The sequence below is a fragment of the Chionomys nivalis genome, chromosome 24, assembly GCF_950005125.1.
Source record: "Chionomys nivalis chromosome 24, mChiNiv1.1, whole genome shotgun sequence".
In the NCBI taxonomy this organism is placed as follows: Eukaryota; Metazoa; Chordata; class Mammalia; order Rodentia; family Cricetidae; genus Chionomys; species Chionomys nivalis.
The window spans coordinates 47,164,271-47,184,237 of NC_080109.1; the positions used below are offsets into that span (position 1 = coordinate 47,164,271).

Below are 19,967 nucleotides of genomic sequence, written 5' to 3' on the forward strand. Positions count from 1 at the left end.
CCAAGGCAAGAATCCACCCAACAATCTGAAAAACAACATGAAAACACCAGAACCCAATGATCTTACAACACAAGGACTTGAACACCCTAACACAGGAGAAGAGGAAAAAAACTGACTTTTTGAAAGCAATAGAGTCCCTTAAACAACATGTGAAAAACGCCCTCATAGAAATGGATGAGAAGTATAACAAAAAGTTTGAAGAAATGAGTAAATACGTAAATGATACCCTGGAAAGCCAAAAAAAAAAAAAAAAACGATCAAACAGGTAATGGAAACAGTCCAAGAATTGAAAACTGAAATGGAAGCAAGGAAGAAAACACAAACTGAGGACCAGTTGGATATGGCAAATATAGGTCAACGAGCAGAGACTACAGAAACAAGCATAATCAATAGAATACAAGAGATAGAAGAAAGAATCTCAGATTCTGAAGACACCATAGAGAAAATAAACGGACTGATCAAAGAAAACACCAAAACCAACAAATTCTCATCACAAAACATTCAGGAAATATGGGACACAATAAAGAAACCAAACCTAAGAATAATAGGGATAGAAGAAGGAGAAGAGGCACAGCTCAAAGGTCCAGAAAATATTTTTAACAAAATTATGGAAGAAAACTTCCCCAACATAAAGAAAGATATTCCTTTGAATATTCAAGAAGCATACAGAACACCAAACAGACTGGATCAAAAAAAAACGTCCCCTCGCCATATAATAATCAAAACACAAAATATACAGATTAAAGAAAGAATATTAAGAGCTGCAAAGGAAAAAGGCCAAGTAACTTATAAAGGTAAACCGACCAGACTTACACCTGACTTCTCTATGGAAACCATGAAAGCCAGAAGGTCCTGGATAGAGGTACTACAGAAACTAAGAGACCATGGATGCAAACCCAAACTACTATACCCAGCCAAGCTATCGTTCACTATCAATGGAGAAAACAAGACATTCCAGGATAAGAACAAATTTAAACAGTACGTTGCCACAAATCCAGCCCTACAGAAAGTAATAGAAGGAAAATCACAACCCAAGGAAGCCAACATTGCCAACACTGCCTACAATAACCCAGGCATCTAGCGACCCTTCAACAGCACAACTCAAAGAAGGGAGACACACAAACTCTTCTACCAAAAGCAATAAGAATAACCAGAGTTAACAACCACTGGTCATTAATATCACTTAATATTAATGGTCTCAACTCACCAATAAAAAGGCACAGGCTAAGAGATTGGATACGAAAACAGGATCCAACAGTCTGCTGTTTGCAAGAAACTCATCTCAACCACAAAGACAGGCATCTACTCAGAGTAAAGGGTTGGGAAAAGGTTTTTCAAGCAAATGGTCCTAAGAAAAAAGCAGGTGTGGCCATACTAATTTCTAACAAAACTGACTTCAAACTAAAATCAATCAGAAGAGACGAAGAGGGACACTTTATACTCATAGCAGGAACAATTCAGCAGGATGAAGTCTCAATCCTGAATATCTATGCCCCTAATATAAAAGCACCCACTTATGTAAAAGAAATATTGCTAAAACTCAAGGCAGACATCAAATCACACACACTAGTAGTAGGAGACTTCAACACACCTCTCTCACCAATGGACAGGTCAATCAGACAGAAAACTAATAGAGAATTAAGAGAATTGTTGGAGGTAATGAATCAAATGGACTTAACAGACATCTATAGAACACTCCACCCAAATAGGAAAGAATACACCTTCTTCTCTGCAGCTCATGGAACCTTCTTGAAAATTGACCACATACTCAGAAACAAAGGAAACCTCCACAGATACAAAAAAATATCAGTGTCCACCTGTGTCTTATCAGATCACTACGGATTAAAGTTAGAAGGCACCAATAATGCTACCCCCAGAAAGCTGACAAACTCATGGAAACTGAACAGTCAACTACTGAACCACACCTGGGTCAAGGAAGAAATTAAGAAAGAAATTAAAGTCTTCCTTGAATTTAATGAAAACAAAGAGACAACATACTCAAACCTATGGGACAAAATGAAAGCAGTGCTAAGAGGAAAGTTCATAGCACTAAGTGCCCACTTAAAGAAAACGGAGAAAGCTTACATTGGGGACTTAACAGCACACCTGAAAGCTCTAGAAAAAAAAAGAAGCAGATGCGCCCAGGAGGAGTAGAAGACTGGAAATAATCAAACTGAGGGCAGAAATCAACAAAATAGAAACACAGAAAACAGTCCAAAGAATCACTGAAACAAAAAGTTGGTTCTTGGAGAAAATCAACAAGATTGACAAACCCCTATCCAAACTAATTAAACGACAGAGAGAGAACACGCAAATAAATAAGATCAGAAATGAAAAGGGGGACATAACCACAGACACAGAGGAAATTCAGAGAATCATTAGATCTTACTACAAAAGCCTGTATGCCACAAAACTGGAAAATGCAAAAGAAATGGACACTTTTTTAGATAAGTACCATATACCAAACCTAAACCAAGACCAGGTGAATGATCTAAATAGACCTGTTAGTCGCGAAGAATTAGAAACAGTAATCAAAAATCTCCCTTCCAAAAAGAGCCCAGGACCAGATGGTTTCAATGCAGAATTCTACCAGAACTTCCAAGAAGAGCTAATACCTATACTCCTTAATGTATTTCACAATATAGAAACAGAAGAGTCATTGCCAAATTCCTTTTATGAAGCTACAGTTACCCTGATACCAAAACCACACAAAGACCCAACCAAGAAAGAGAATTACAGGCCTATCTCACTCATGAACATCGACGCAAAAATTCTCAATAAAATACTGGCAAACCGAATCCAAGAACACATTAGAAAAGTTATCCATTATGATCAAGTAGGCTTCATTCCAGAGATGCAGGGCTGGTTCAACATACGCAAATCTATCAATGTAATCAACCATATAAATAAACTGAAAGAAAAAAAACATATGATCATTTCATTAGATGCAGAAAAAGCATTCGACAAAATTCAACACTCCTTTATGATAAAGGTCTTGGAGAGATTAGGGATAAAAGGGTCATACCTAAATATAATAAAAGCTATTTACAGCAAGCCGACAGCTAACATTAAATTAAACGGAGAAAAACTCAAAGCCATCCCACTAAAATCAGGAACACGACAAGGATGTCCACTCTCTCCATACCTCTTCAATATAGTGCTTGAAGTTCTAGCAATAGCAATAAGACAACATAAGGGGATCAAGGGGATCCATATTGGAAAGGAAGAAGTTAAGCTTTCATTATTTGCAGATGATATGATAGTATACATAAGCGACCCCAAAAACTCTACCAAAGAACTCCTACAGCTGATAAACACCTTTGGTAATGTGGCAGGTTACAAAATCAACTACAAAAAATCAGTTGCCTTCCTATACACTAAGGATAAGGAAGCAGAGAAGGAAATCAGAGAAGCATCACCTTTCACGATAGCCACAAATAGCATAAAATATCTTGGGGTAACTCTGACCAAGGAAGTGAAAGATCTATTTGGCAAGAACTTTAAGTCTTTGAAGAAAGAAATTGAAGAGGACACCAGAAAATGGAAAGACCTCCCTTGCTCTTGGATTGGGAGGATCAACATAGTAAAAATGGCAATTCTACCAAAAGCAATCTATAGATTCAATGCAATCCCCATCAAAATCCCATCAAAATTCTTCACAGATCTGGAGAAGACAATAATCAACTTTATATGGAAAAACCAAAAACCCAGGATAGCCAAAACAATCTCATACAATAAAGGATCATCTGGAGGCATTACCATCACTGACTTTAAACTCTATTACGGAGCTACAGTATTGAAAACAGTTTGGTACTGGCATAAAAACAGAGAATTCGACCAATGGAATCGAATAGAAGACCCGGACTTTAGCCCACAAACCTATGAACACCTGATTTTCGATAAAGGAGCTAAAAGTATACAATGGAAAAAAGAGAGCATCTTCAACAAATTGTGCTGGCAAAACTGGATGTCAATCTGTAGAAGAATGAAAATAGATCCATATCTATCACCATGCACAAAACTCAAGTCCAAATGGATTAAAGACCTCAATATCAGTCCGAACACACTGAACCTGATAGAAGAGAAAGTGGGAAGTACTCTACAACACATGGGCATGGGAGAACACTTCCTACGTACAACCCCAGCAGCACAAACACTAAGGACATCATTAAATATATGGGACCTCCTGAGACTGAGAAGCTTCTGTAAAGCAAAGCTTTACACTGTCACTAAGACAGAAAGACAACCCACTGACTGGGAGAAGATCTTCACCAACCCCGCAACTGACAAAGATCTGATATCCAAAATATATAAAGAACTCAAGAAATTAGACCGTAAAAGGTTAATCAATCCAATTATAAAATGGAGCACTGAGCTGAACAGAGACTTTTCAACAGAAGAAGTTCAAATGGCCAAAAGACACTTAAGATTGTGCTCAACTTCCTTAGCAATCAGGGAAATGCAAATCAAGACAACATTAAGATACCATCTTACACCTGTCAGAATGGCTAAAATCAAAAACACCAATGATAGCCTCTGCTGGAGAGGTTGTGGAGAAAGGGGCACTCTCATCCATTGCTGGTGGGAATGCAAACTTGTGCAACCACTTTGGAAAGCAGTGTGGCGGTTTCTCTGGAAAGTCGGGTTCAACCTACCTCTCGACCCAGCAATACCACTCTTGGGAATATACCCAAGAGATGCCCTAACATACAACAAAAGTATATGCTCAACTATGTTCATAGCAGCATTATTTGTAATAGCCAGAACCTGGAAACAACCTAGATGCCCTTCAATGGAAGAATGGATGAAGAAAGCATGGAATATATACATATTAGAGTACTACTCAGCAGTAAAAAACAATGACTTCTTGAATTTTGCATACAAATGGACAGAAAGAGAAAACACTATCCTGAGTGAGTTAAGCCAGACCCAAAAAGAGGAACATGGGATGTACTCACTCATAATTGGTTTCCAGCCATAAATAAAGGACATTGAGACTATAATTCGTGATTCTAGAGAAGCTAAATAAGAAGGTGAACCCAAAGAAAAACATATCAGCATCCTCCTGAATATTAACCTTCATCAGGCGATGAAAGAAGACAGAGACAGAGACCAACATTGGAGCACTGGACTGAAGTCTCACGATCCAAAGGAGGAGCAGGAGAGAGAGCGCGAGCAAGGAACTCAGGACTGCGAGGGGTGCACCCACACAGTGAGGCAATGGGGATGTTCTATCGGGAACTCACCAAGGACAGCTGGCCGGGGTCTGAAAAAGCATGGGACAAAACCGGACTCGCTGAACATAACGGACAATGAGGACTACTGAGAACTGAAGAACAATGGCGATGGGTTCTTGATCCTATTGCACGTAATGGCTTTGTGGGAGCCCAGGTAGTTTGGATGCTCACCTTAATAGACCTGGATGGAGGTGGGTGGTCCTTGGACCTCCCACAGGGCAGGGAAACCTGCTTGCTCTTTGGGCTGAGGAGGGAGGAAGACTTGATTGGTGGGGGTGCAATGGGAGGTGGTGGCGGGGAAGAGGCAGAAATCTTTAATAATTTAATTAATTAATTAATTAATTAAAAAAAAAGAAAATCTGCTCTCTGTGTGTTCATGTCCTAGCAATAAAAACACAAGTTGGTGTTTATACAAAGATTGATTGACGTAAAATATAAGGTGGCATTAAAAGTAAACAAAATATTTAGAGTGTGCACTACATGACCATTGAGCCAACGGACCATGTACAAGACGTAGTACAAAGCCAAACAGAATAGATACATCAGTGCTGCTACCACTTAACCTGGGCTAGTAACTACTGCTATTTCTAAATTCATGGAAGAAATGTGAGGACCATCACAGGGAATAGCAAGACCCTGAACTGTAAGAGAGAAGCTGTTACTTTTGGTTAAGCAAGGTGTCTTTGCCAGAGAGCAACCAAGCGAGAAGGGCAATAGAAAATTAACCCTCTAATCCTTCACATCCACAGCCTACTGATCAATGTTGAAGCCTTCCATTGGCTACACACTACCTGAATCCTGCAATTATGGGTGCAGAATGATGTGGTCCATAGCGGGCATTCTCCTGGAGCACTCACATGGTCAAGGAGTCAACAGTAGATTTAATAGACAAATGGAACCTGTTTAGATGAGGCAATTTTCCAGAAGATTAGTTTTCTCATTGATCCTATGATTTGTGACTTGTAGAGGTTTGGTAGAATGATGTGGAAAATTAATCAATTTTATCAAATTTCACTCTTACAGAAAAAGTTTTGCTTCCTTTTCTAATACTCATATTCATCAAAATATCTCTTTACTCCTGCAAAAGGAAAAATGTATATTTTTCAAATACATACACCTCCATCTGTGTCAATATGTATGTGAATGTGTGTATGTATATTGGAGATAGGGTGAGAAACATTTCTTTTTTAAAAAATATATTAGCTGCACTGCCATAGGATACAGCAGCTTTATTTTAAGGATGTTTGTGTAAATAGTTGACATTTTAAAAAGATGTTAAATAATTACAGAAACCAGTTATTGAAAATGTGAGTTTATAGCACCCTTTAATCCCCATGGAATGTAGAAAAATTGAAAACACACACACTAAAGTGCCATTAGTAGAAGTAATTGTACGTTAAACTCACATACAAAAATTCTCAAGCATAGAGAATAGACAAGATTTCTATTAAAATTAGAAAATGTAGCAAGAACAGTGTCTAGGGAAACAAGAGAAGTTTAATTATTATGATTGGAATGCAAAGTTGGAAGTAATCATTTTTCTCTCAGTTTCTGTAGATAGCTTCCAAGTATTTTTGAAATATTTACTCAGGTTGGTTCTACCATGAATAAAAACTTGTTAGTGTTCTGAGACAGAGAGTAAGAACCAATTGATCTTAACAACAGCAGGAATGCAACAGGATGTTGTCTCTGGAACACATCTGTAGACATACACCTGTAGGAATTATTTCTCTGAGCCTGAAGAAATTCAGGAGCGGTGAGAGGCAGTCTTTGTCTCCTGACCCTGATGCCACTCATCATATGTGAATGCAAAAGCTTCTGAGTGAGTCAAACTTTCTCATGTTGAAATCTTTCAACCTTCAGATGTCATATTTTAAAACTGTCATTTAGCAACATGTAAAATAGAAACCATTTGGTAAAATGAGTTGGAAATGTAGGGACATCCACATGTGTGTATGCACTATGTATTTAAATAATAAATTGCTGCTGAGTGTTCTCAAACATTTCCTCATTTCAAATTTCAAGCTATTTTTATCATTTTCAAATAAAATTAATATTAATGAAAGCTTGAAAGTATATCAAAAGTATTTTCTCTTAGTTACTCAAAAGCAAACTACAGATAGAGTAGCTCTTCATATCTGAACTCTCCCAGAATAAATAACACAACTATTATAACCACTAGCATCCTTTTGCTACATACTCCACTGACACAATTCAACTGAGTCAATCATTTCAATAAAGTCCCAATTGCAGAAAGCTCAAATCAAGGTCCCACATTGTTCGAAGCTGTCCTTTTTCCTGTCTCCAGTTCTTCATATTGCTCTGTCTGCATCTTTCCAAATAGTACTTTCAGCATAAGAATTTTGGCAATTGGTAATGGTGTGCCTTTCCTATTGCATCTTCCAGATGATACACAGTACCATTTTGTTCTACCAGTGGACCTACTACCATTTTGGATAGCTTGCTTACATTGTTTTCTTCATTAAAGTCACCTTTTTCAACTTACCTCTTTCAGATCAAGTCTGAACTGATATATCCATTCTGCCTTCCCTCTTTCTGCTTCTACCAGTTAGTCTTCACTGTTGTTGGAGCTCTGATTCAATTTCTGATACCGTTGTTGGATTGCATGTACCAATTCTACTCTACTGTGGAGACTTTTTAATTTGCCTGCAACTTATTTATAAATATGAATATTGAATTATTACAAAATTAGGATTTATTTTCCTACCTAATTCAATAAGTTATAATATACTACTACCTTTTCTGTGGATGGCTTACAAAGTGTATTACAGAAGCTTGCAATCATACACAAGTTCAGAGACACAGTTTAAGTGAACCCATGGACCAATCACGCAGCTTTAGGTAGATTTATTTTAGCATCTGTTCTGACACATTGTCTTTTCCAAAGAAAATTTGGAGATTTCAAAGAATGCTTCAGTAGATGTTCTAAAAGAGAAGAGCATAAAAGCTCTATAATTGTGGTAGCAGTCATATTAACAAAATTAGTCTGCGTTCTGTAGTAGTTACTTACTACAGGCTTAATGGTCTTGGTTATCTAACAATTACTGGTTTGTTAAATAAGAACTGAGTTGAAACTGACATGAATTTTCCATTCCAACTTCATGTGTTTTCTTCTATAAAATCTACTGAGTAAATACATTTTTTCTTGAAACTGTAGTTATCATTGTCCAACAATGCAACTTCAGTCTGGATTCTGTTCTCTCCCAATCATCATTTTCTTTTCTTTGAACATTTTCTTAGTTTCTGGTACTATAGGATTTTCAAAATTATCTTGTGATTCTCCAGCTTTTCTTAAAGACCTTTCTTTTTAAATAAAAGAAGAAAGAAAAAAACAAAAATATAATTTCTTTGAGACCAGAGACTGTTGTCTAGAAAGTATGACCTGCAGGTTGACAATGTTTGTGGCTTTAGAAAAATTCTTCCAAATAGCATTCAGAGAATAAGGCTTAGAAAATAGTTACTTTTACTATATTTTAACCCAGATATATAAAATAAATCAATACACTGATGTATCCAATATTTTGATGCATGTTATCTAATTATCTACCCTATCTACCAGTCATATATCTATATCTACCAGTCATCTAGTCTCCTTGTCAATAAGTCCTTTCTACGACAGATACCTGCTTCTCATGACACTACATATACTAAGCAATAGAATCATGTCATCTGTGTGTACTCAGTTGATGCTGCTCCTCCTGTTTCCAAAGATCTCCTTCTCATCCACTGTAGTCAGACAAGCATGACACTGTCTCTTTGGAATGCTTTTTCCTACATCTAATGTTTTCGTGCCCCTACCCCAAGGAAGCTATTAACATCCTCATTCTACTCAGTGTGCAGTTTTAAACCACTGCATGTGATTAGCTCCTACATCCACCTGTATTCTCAATGTGCTTCTTTGACTTTGCCCATTGCATTAATCCCTTGACAATTCTTTTCCTTCTCATTCTGTTATCTCTGCCTCTCCTGCGTCTGGGTCTGTCTCTCCTGCCTGCTCCATCCATCATCTCTGTGTGTTCCTTTTTCACTCTAGAAATTCTCAGATTTTTTTCTCTTGTCTAATTTACAAGAAAATACACCAGTGTTTCCCTTTATTTCTAGAATTGTTTCAATTAATATTCTCCATTTGCCTCCCCCTTATGTACTTCCTTTGATATTATTTATAAAGCTCCCATTTTTATTTTTTGTATATTACATTTGTATTTACATGGTGACTGTTTCTGTAGCTTCTTGTGGTTTTCTGAGAGGATTTCTCAGTGTTAACTTCAAAGCTTTTTAACCATTCTTTACTCAGAACCATCTAATGCATTACCTAGTCTGTTTTGTGTGTGTGTGTGTGCATTCCTTATAATTATTCTACCTTATTTAGCAATTATTTAATGATTTTGATGTGTTCCTCATCACTAACATGTTCTGATACCTTTCTGTATTTAGTTACAGTGCTTATATTGGCATCATGTATGTTCCAATGTGGCTATTTTGTGGGGACCATTAGCCATTTATTGAGTCTTTATTTAGTTGTACATGTACACCTTATTTTTGAGTACTTGTTGCCTTAGATGTACAATTTTACCCCTTTGTGATTTATGGGAGGACACAGCTGATGTTCAAGACTCAGTCTACACCTTCCCGAGTGAACAGGCTAAGTGCCAATTTCTACTACTATCAAACTACTCTAAAGCACCTTCATTTTTAACCAGTTCAGTATCAAGGGATGTGCTGTTATTAGATGCTGTTCTAGGAAGAGAAAATATCCTTGAGTTTTAATACAACCATCTCTGGGGATGTGGAAGAGAAAATAAATACCTGGGGAAGAACATTTGTTGAAATCTCTTTGCAATAGGCTTCGGCCCTGAAGGCATAGGGAGGTCTGGCTAACCTGATCTCTGGACCACTTGGAAATCATTCTTTCCTAGCAGTGTCTGCACCTGCGGTCAGCGTGTAGCCATTATGTAACCACTATGTACATCTGTGTTTCCTGTTTGTGAGCACATGTGCTGTGCTCCTGTTTCTGAATAACCTTTTCACACGTGAACACTCACATACTTGCCATTATCTTCTAAGCTGTTTTCCCATGTAGGCTACCTTTGTTACCTTCTCTAACTTCTATTACAGATGGTGTTGTAGAGAGCTAAACTATTCCTTGCCCAAAATACAGGATATTTATTGTTGCTGCTGTGAGCAGACACTTTGCCTTAACAGTGAATTGTTTACTTGAGTACTGGCCGCAGTGGTAAATGGAACGTTAGTTAGAATATCAGTTTATCAAAAGCTTCACAGAGATTTGTTACTAAAATTTAAAACATGATCACAGTCATGGTACTATCTGCGTAAAAAGAATATAGACTATACATGTGTATTTTCGAATATGGACATGGAATATTACATATGCATCAAGGTATACACATAATGAGAACATAAATGAATAGAAGAAATATATCATTTTGCTATATTACTGTTTCATTATTTAGATCAGTTCTTTGCGCAGGTGTCAGAGAAGTCATTTGTTAGTGGAAAGACTGAAGTAAAAATAAAACAAGGGCTCCGAGTCTTTGTCCTGACTCTAGGCTGACTAAGTGAAATGGCTGGTGTTCTGGTGGCACATCTTCTGCTCTTGCCATCAAGAAAATTAATGAACAACTGCTTGGGCAGAGCTACTCTTCATAGCTGGAGCAATAGCTATGGGGAAGTTCACCAGAGGAAAACAAACCAAAGTCAGCATCAACATATTACCTTAATACTTAGCTGGGTTGTAAAGGAGAGGATTTAGGAAAATATTATACAGATTTATAAGAAATGTACAACATTTTGGAGATAGGGGAGATAATTCATCTGGTAAAGATTTGCCACAAAAACCTTTATATTATATTACTTATTAAACAATAATAGAATATATGCAATTATTATATTATCATATCATCAGTGAGAAAATAACTCAAATTTAACAATGGTAATGTATATAGAAGGCTAAAGCTATATTAATATTAATAGTGTAGGTATTGATTTATACTGAATGTTTCTACAAATTTTTATTCTCTATCGCCTATAATAAGCTAAAGGTCACTGAACAAACCTCACTTAATACCGAAGTATGACTGATATATAGATCTTATCTGATATCCATCATTATGTTAGATATGGATATCAACACAATAGTGACTATTAAAAATAATTCAAAATAATGTAAATGTATATGTCATATGTATTCAGAAAAAAGGTTTCTTTTAGCATTTTTCATCACAAATATCATTTTATTTGAATGCACTACCTTTAACTGGCTTATAGAAACAACCTTCCTCAATTTCATTTGGAAAGTGATATTCTTTTACCTCTTTAAGAAAAGGAGTATTCACACATAAGCAGAAAGATATTTTGAACAGTAAAAAATGTGTAATTTAAGGTTTTAATAGAATGATATCAAGAAGTATCTTCAAAATACTAAGATTGTACATATAAACATTAACATATGACAACTATCTAGAAAATCTTTAGCCTTTGTGCATATATAAAGATTAAAGAATAGTGAGCAAAGCATTTAGATGGGGAAATTATGTTAATAAAAACATTACATTCAGATAAAATTAAAGAGGAGTCAATCTGTATTAGATATAATAGTAAGAAAGATAAAAAATATTTTATATTTGAATCCTACCTTTTGTGCAAGTGATATTATCCATTTTTCATAATCTTATAGAAACTGTAAAGAAAAAGCCCCTAAAATATGTGGGAGTTTGTATAGTCCACATAACAAAAGTAATCTAGAACAAAGGAGATATAAAGTTATGAGATATTTGTTTACACGTGTATATGTAAGTTTTGTGTGTGAAAATATCATTAAGCATAGGGTGTGTCTGGACAGTTCAGTTCATTCCAGAAATGCACATATATGTAAGCACTGTGAAGGGAAAGCTTCCAGCTGTCTCTATAGATGACTCAACATCTGCTTATGGGAAAACCTCTTAGCAAAATAAGAATAACAGTGAATTTCTTAATTTGATAAAAGGAATTTCCCAGAAACATATATCAAGAATGTTTTAAAATATAAAATGTTAAAAAAATATTCTGCTTAAATTAATAATAAAAGATAAAGATCAAAGAAGATTGTTTTTGCCCATTTTCTATGCCTGGGCTCCAGGACAAAATAATAAGTTGCTAGTAGGAAGCAAGGTTAAGCAGACTACTCAATGGGGGTATCTGTGATCTCAGCCTTGGGAGGCAGCGATAGCAGGACCACTTGGTCTTGTTCGCCAGCTTGTCGAGCTAGTTGCTGAGCTGGAGGTTAGTGAAAGACCTTGTCTGAAATTAAAGGGAAGACAGGAAGGTGGCTCAACAATGAAAGGAGGACTGGGGAGATAGCTCAGTGACCAAACACTTGCCATGTAAGTTTGAAAAATGGAGTTTTTATTCTCAGAAACCAAGTAATAGCAGATTGGGCATATCAACTTACTAATAACACCTGGTTTTTGCATGCATAGAGCAAACAGGCTGGTGAAACAAACCATATAATGAAGCTATACAATCCTTTGAGACAACTTGCCTAAATGAATAAAGTTAGACAATGATCAAGAAAGATTCTTGATATCAACATCAGGCCTCCACATTCAGGCACACACAAGTATGTTCACATGCATAGACTGACAGACAAAAAGACACAAGCACATACAAACACACACATACACACACTCATTCCTCAGACTCAGGCAGATGAAAATCAATAAATAGGAGAACAATAGAGCATGATATCATATGTCAACCTGTTATCAACCTCTGCTTTGCACAAGTGCACACACACAGCTGTGCACATACATGTACACAAACAGACACTCATACATACACACATTAAAAAGTGAAAAGGAGTTGTCTTTATGGAAAACTACCAAAATTAAGAACCAAAGTAACTGAGAGGCCATGGGCCCAGTCTATTATGGTGATGCGTGGACCAAGTAGAATAGATGTCACTACAAAAAGCAAGAATGTTGTGTGATGTGAGAGACAGAGAAAGAGAGCAGTTCAGATGCTAGGAAGAGAGGCAGAACTGGAGATGTGTCAACAGGGGAGACACAGACTGATGTGAGAAGCATGTACTGCCACCAGAGTCCATGGTGATGCCAAGGCCAGTGTTGCTGCCAAAGAGCATGTCTGGGTCCATGGTCCTACTGCATCTGTGTTGATGATGATGTCGGTGGCCTATGTTACCACCAAGAACCATGAGCATGCCTGTGGTCTGGACTGTTACCTGAGGCCATGTTGATGTGTAAGAGCCTTGCAGAGCTGGTGCTTCCCTCACTGGCCCTGGGAGTGCTGGTCCTATCCCTCATGGGAGAGTTGGTACCAGTGGCAAGGGCAAGGGAGAACTGGCTCTGCTTTTCAGGGGGGTGGAGGGCGGTTGTCCTAGTGGAGATCTGGGCTTACCAGCACAGCTGCTATCCAGGTCCATAACCAGGGCTTCGAGTTGGCCCATCACAACATCCAACCCATCTGTGACTAATGGAGTGCATGAGGAGACTGGTCTGGCAGAACCATAGTCACAGGATCTTGATGACTCGGGGCAGTAGCAGAACAGCCAAGAAGAGTCTCACTGAGGGTCCAGTGCAGCAGAAGCCAGAGAGAGGCCTTGAACCAGAACCAACGATCACTGCAATAAACATTTGTAAGGAAAGTTGTTTGAGCAAAATAGTGTATGGCATGACACACTGAAGCTCCCAAATCTACTACATTAGAATATGTGATGGAGAAGAGGGGAAGATGGAGGAGTGAAGTCATTTTTTAGATCTATTTCTTTGAAGGGGGTAAATGCTATAATGGTGGAGAACAGACACAGGACTTGGAAATGAGTTGGATTAGAGTGCTTAATGTGAAATTCATAAAGAACCAATTAAATTTGTAGATGAAAAAGAACCCTACGGATAAATTAACTGTGACATTTTTGAAGATTAGCATGAAAATTTATTATAAATCAAAAGTATAAAAATAAATGGCATTCTTGTATGCAATGTAAATTATTAGAAAAAATAGATATAAAATAATAAAATAAATTCAATAATAGTTGTATAAAACTGTTGAGGAGAAAATATAAAACTTTGTTGACAGACATAGGCAAGTGAAATCAGCTAGGAAGTGTACCATGTGTCTGTACTAAAGAATGGGTATCGTTCCCTCAGACAGGGCTAGGGTTAATATGCAATAGTAATGGGAAAACAAAAATAGAAAATCATAAAGCTTAACACTTTAGTATTAAAGTTCATATGAAACTAAAACACGACTGTAAGGCCATAAATAAGTGAATATGTATTAAAAATCTATAGAATAAAGCTGTAATAATACGAACTACACCATAAATTATATAATGACAATTTGTTTTCCACAGTCTGAGACCAGGATCAAACATAACAACCTGAAAAAAATCAAATTTCATTGTTTCAAGTGTTTGATGAGCATGTGAATTACCTATAATTAGAATAAGAAAGTTTTCTAGCATTTAATGAAAATTTTTATTACCCTTAGTTTTTATTGGTAGTGGCACATAAGAGTCATGTTACATGCATGTAGGCCATAGGATATCTTCGTGAACTCATTTCTCTCCTTCCACCATGGGGGTCCCAGGTATGGAACTGAGAACATCAGCTTAGGAAGAAACTGCTTTGCCTGCTGGGCCAGTTTGCCAGCCCAAAGGAAATGTTTTCAAGCTAAACCAAGTAAAACAACAATCCCAAAACCACTAACTTCTGTCCCTAGGGATTTAATGTCCTCTCCTGATGACACACAAATGGAACACAGAAACACATGCAAGCAAAACATTAATGCAAATAAATTTTAAAAAAATAAGTAGAGAAATTAGTAGGGTTTATTATATAACCTATGAAAATAGATTGCACTATATGAAAATGCGCTTTAGTATTAAATAAGAATAATACTCCATTTTTTTATTGGATTATGTGTACATTTTGTGACCAATTTCTTAAGTTCTTTGTATATTTTGGTGATCAGACCTCTGTCTGTTGTGGGGTTAGTGAAGATCTTTTCCCATTCTGTAGGCTGTTGTTTTGTCTTGTTGACCATGTCCTTTGCTTTACAGAAGCTTTTCAGTTTCAGGAGGTCCCATTTATTAATTGTTTCTCTCAATGTTTGTGCTGCTGGGTTTATAGGGAAGTGTTCTAAATTTTTTTTTTTTTTTTTTTTTTGGTTTTTTGAGACAGGGTTTCTCTGTGGTTTTGGAGCCTGTCTTTGACCTTTTTTATGGGGGAGGGTTGTGGTTTTTTTGAGACTGGGTTTCCCTGTAGCTTTGGTGCCTGTCCTGGAACTAGCTCTTGTAGATAAAACTGGCCTCAAACTCACATAATCCAATAAAAAAAATGGAGTACAGACCCAAACAGAGAACTCTCAACAGAGGAATCTAAAATAGCTGAAAGACACTTAAGGAAATGTTCAACCCCCTTAGTCATCAATGAAATGCAAATCAAATCAACTCTGAGATTCCATCTTACACCTATAAGAATGGCCAAGATCAAAAACTGATGACAACTTATGCTGGAGAGGTTGTGGGGAAAGGGAAAACTTTTGCATTGCTGGTGGGAATGCAAGCTGGTACAATCCCTCTGGATGTCAGTGTGATGATTTCTCAGAAAATGAGAAAAAAACCTTCCTCCAGACCCAGTAATACCACTTTTGGGTATATATCCAAAGGGATGCTCAATTGTGCCACAAGGATATGTGCTCAACTATGTTCATAGCATAATTGTTTGTCATAGCCAGAACCTGGAAACAACCTAAATGCCCCTAGATGAAAGAATGGATAAGGAAAATATGGTACATTTACACAATGGAGTACTACATAGAAGAAAAAAAATAATGACATCTTGAATTTTGCAGAAAAATGGATAGAGCTAGAAAACATTATTTTGAGTGAGGTAACCCAGACACAGAAAGACAACTATCACATGTACTCAATCACAGGTGGGTTTTAAACATAAATCAAAGAAAACTAGCCTACAAACCACAATCCCAGAGAACTTAGACCACAATGAGGACACTAAGAGAGACTTACATAGTTCTAATCTACATGGGAAGTAGAAAAAGAAAAGATCTCCTGAGTAAATTGGGAACATGGGGACCTTGGGGGAGGGGGGATTGAAGTGGGGAGGGGAGAGGCAGAGATGGGAGCAAAGGGAAATATAGAGCTCAATAAAAGTCAATAAAAAATTGAAAAAATAGGAATACTACTTGTAAACTATTTTATGTAAAGTTTTCAATGATGATATGATAGCGAATCACACGGAGAAAGTGTCTTAACCTCCTTTTCTAACATTAATAAATATCATTAGATTATAATAAAGAATATTAACATTCACAGAATAAATTTTTTCCTCTCTTTTTTTTCAAGCTGTAACATTCTCAATCCCCCAGCAGCTTTCTGTGTATTCTTATGTTGGACCCTGTGCTGGAACAAATGTGAAATTCAGGGTGTCACTTCACAGCTTTCAGAGCAGGAAGCTGGCAATTGTGTCATGGTGACCATAGCAGGACAAATCCCTAAAATAGAGTCAGCATAAAAACGATCTTATTTGGCAACTAAAGTGTAACTTTAGCTATTTGAAAAAAGTAAATCATGTGGAGTTATATTTACTACATAAATAATTTCTACTGTTTTTAGGGAAACACAACAATATCAATAAGTTCTTTTAATTTCTTTTCTTTAAACAGAAAAAAGAACTGTCAGTTTGCAAGTACAGACAGTCACGGAATTTAAACCAGTGACTAATGTTGTTGGGTGTCTAAGAGGCTGGACGTCACCAGGTAAGTTGGCTTAAGTAGTTATAATCTAGTTCCTAATTCATATAAAATGACCAAAGTGTTCTATTTTCAAAGATAATTTAAAACTGGAGTTCATTATCCTATTTTATATGTAACTGGAGGTTTAGGTGACTAAAAGAAAATTTATATAAAAGTTTAAAATATGTTTTCCTTTCTTTCCTACAGTGTCATCAGAAATAAGCATTAACAGGCAGGGTATAAGAGAGTGTAACATATAGGAGAGTGTAAAGGCCAGGAAAGGAGACAAGAGGGAAGTTTATATTTGTTAAACTGAAATAGAAATCAAAATGCAATACTTTTCTTATTTTCTAACCATGATACTATGGAAAATTTCAGTTCAATGACAAAATACTTTAAAAAATTATCATATGTTTTAGTGATGCAGTTGTTGAAAGCAAATCAAATTTGGGTCTCAAAACAGAAACTTCTAACGCTATTCTCTGTCGCAACCTTAATATATCTTCTACTCATAATTCCTCTCAGTGTCTTTGTTCTTTTGCATGTAAAAGGTCGTCTACTCATAGTTTCTCCCAATGGCTACATGTTTTTGGATTTGAAAGGTCTTTTTATGGAAATAATTATTTTTTTAGGTATTAAATAACTTACATTTTCTTTTGAACTGTTGATGTAATGATCAGTATTTGGTACATGACCCGTTAGCTGACTAATGCCAGCACACTCTAGTTCATCACACGGATGGATCCCAGTTCACCAAATGACAGCAAAGCATATGCAATTTACTACTGTTTTTATTTTGTTAAGTGTTTATTTATTATACACATGTGTGAGAGAGAAGATGGGCACGGTAGTGCCATCATGGGCATCTGAATGTCTGAGGACAGCTTTCAGGAATTACTCCTCTCCTTCCATCACAGACTCCAGGGACTGACCTCAGATCTCTGGGCATTTGGGCTAAGTTCTTTAACTCATCCAGCCAATCTGCCATCCCCAGAGCAGCAATAAGGTTTTACTGCACTCAAATCACTTATGTGGACTTGAGTTGTACACCTACTGATCACTCCTCGGAGAAATATTCTTTTTTATAACACAAAACCTAATTGCTGACCCAGAGAATTTTGAAATCAAGTTTAATTTTTTCCCTATTCCTTGACATCCAACTCATAAAATTTTTCATGCAATGTGTTTATTCTCCATGGTTTTTTATTGTATAAGCTGTCATTGAGTATCCTTAGACACAGCCACAAATAAATTTAGAAATCCATCTGACTGCATCTTACCTATTTCAGTGGCTTTTATTATAACCAAGTCCAACTGAAGTATGAGAATATTTATTACTGCTTTTCCACTTGTAACTCCTCACAAGAAAACACAGTTGTAAAAAAAGTGTACCAGATCCATGATAATAAATTTTTAATCTACCAAAGAAGTTTTGCATGCACAAATTTTCAAGTATTGCTTATTATGAATTTATTTTTTATTTTAAAATTTATTTATTTTATACACCAACCACAGTTGCCCCTCCTTCCCTCCTTCCACTCCCCTGCACCTTGCCCCCATCCCACCCCCATCCACTCCTCAGATAGGGCAAGGCCTCCCAAGGGGAGTCAACAAAGTCTGGCATATCAAGTTGACGTAGAACTTCCATGTGAATAAAATAAAAATATTGTTTAAAATCAAGAATTTCTTATTTATGGATGCTATAATTCAGATTAATTGATTGATTATTAGTTTATTTAGGATATAGTTCAGCTCAAAGTGAACTTTCAGATATTTCTGAGAGATAAGGGGAAAATGTCTAAATTTAATATTTGAATATATGCTGATATAATGTTGAGGTTTACATTTTGTTTTAATAATTCCTGTTTCATTCTATTTCCAGACCGGTATGTTATAGTTGGCAGTAACCACCATGCTGGATACGGCTATAATGGACAGGAAGGGGCCAGCAGTACGGCAGTCATCACAGCATTTATCCAAGCCTTGATGTTAAGAGTGAATAAAGGATGGAGACCAGAGCGTACCATCGTTTTCTGCTCATGGGGAGGAACGACTTGGGGCAACATTGGCTCCTATGAATGGGGAGAGGTGAAATAAATTCATTAATTATAACCTTTTATTTTATTTCCATTCCTTCCTTTCTTTTATTTTCCAGATATTTCAGTCTAATATAATAATATTGAAGGCAAATACATAATGAACTTCTCAAAAGGACTTCCTATCTGTTAATTTCTAAGAGGAAATTTGAGTTATTCCTTTGTGGATTTTGTAAGATTTAAAACTAATCTTACTCTATTGCCTTCTTGCTCTCACATCTACATACCTGCATATCACTTGCAGTAATGTTTGCTTGATCATTCTACTTAGGGGAACACACACACACACATGAAATAAAAAATAGCCTTAAAGAAAGTAAAAGAAAGACCCCATGGGCTGGAGAGATGGCTCAGTGGTTAAGAGCATTGCCCGCTCTTCCAAAGGTCCTGAGTTCAATTCTCGGCAACCACATGGTGGCTCACAACCATCTGTAATGAGGTCTGGTGCCCTCTTCTGGCTGCAGACATACACACAAACAGAATATTGTATGCATAATAATAAAAATAAATATTTTTTTAAAAAAATGACCATGTACTTTTACAAAAGGAAATAATCTTAAAGCTGAGAAAATGTTTACTGGTATAAGTAAGCTCAGCAAGACCTGCAGAGCCCTCTGATGAGATTCTTTTCAAAAAGTGTATTTCTAATGTAGACACTCCAATGTTTGAACATTTCTCAATTCCAGCAGGAAAAACAGTAGCTTTTGAAACAAAATTTTAAAGTTTAGTTCATAACTTCAAGACCAGTAAAATAATTTAAAGGTACCTTCTTTCATGTTTATGGATTTGTACTGTTTTAAATAATTATAAAACGATGAAATTATGATTCAATTTTCTAATAAAT

The 19,967-nt window shown here is 36.4% G+C and overlaps 1 protein-coding gene across 1 annotated transcript in view; it reads left to right on the forward strand.

The window, feature by feature from the left end:
* The window catches only part of Naaladl2 (N-acetylated alpha-linked acidic dipeptidase like 2), a 701,987-nt gene that overhangs the window by 322,890 nt on the left and 359,130 nt on the right, over positions 1-19,967 (forward strand). The window contains exons 8-9 of the mRNA XM_057756897.1: positions 16,959-17,051; positions 18,910-19,115. Of these exons, the coding sequence (XP_057612880.1) occupies positions 16,959-17,051; positions 18,910-19,115 (299 nt within the window). The remainder of the gene's footprint in view (positions 1-16,958; positions 17,052-18,909; positions 19,116-19,967) is intronic.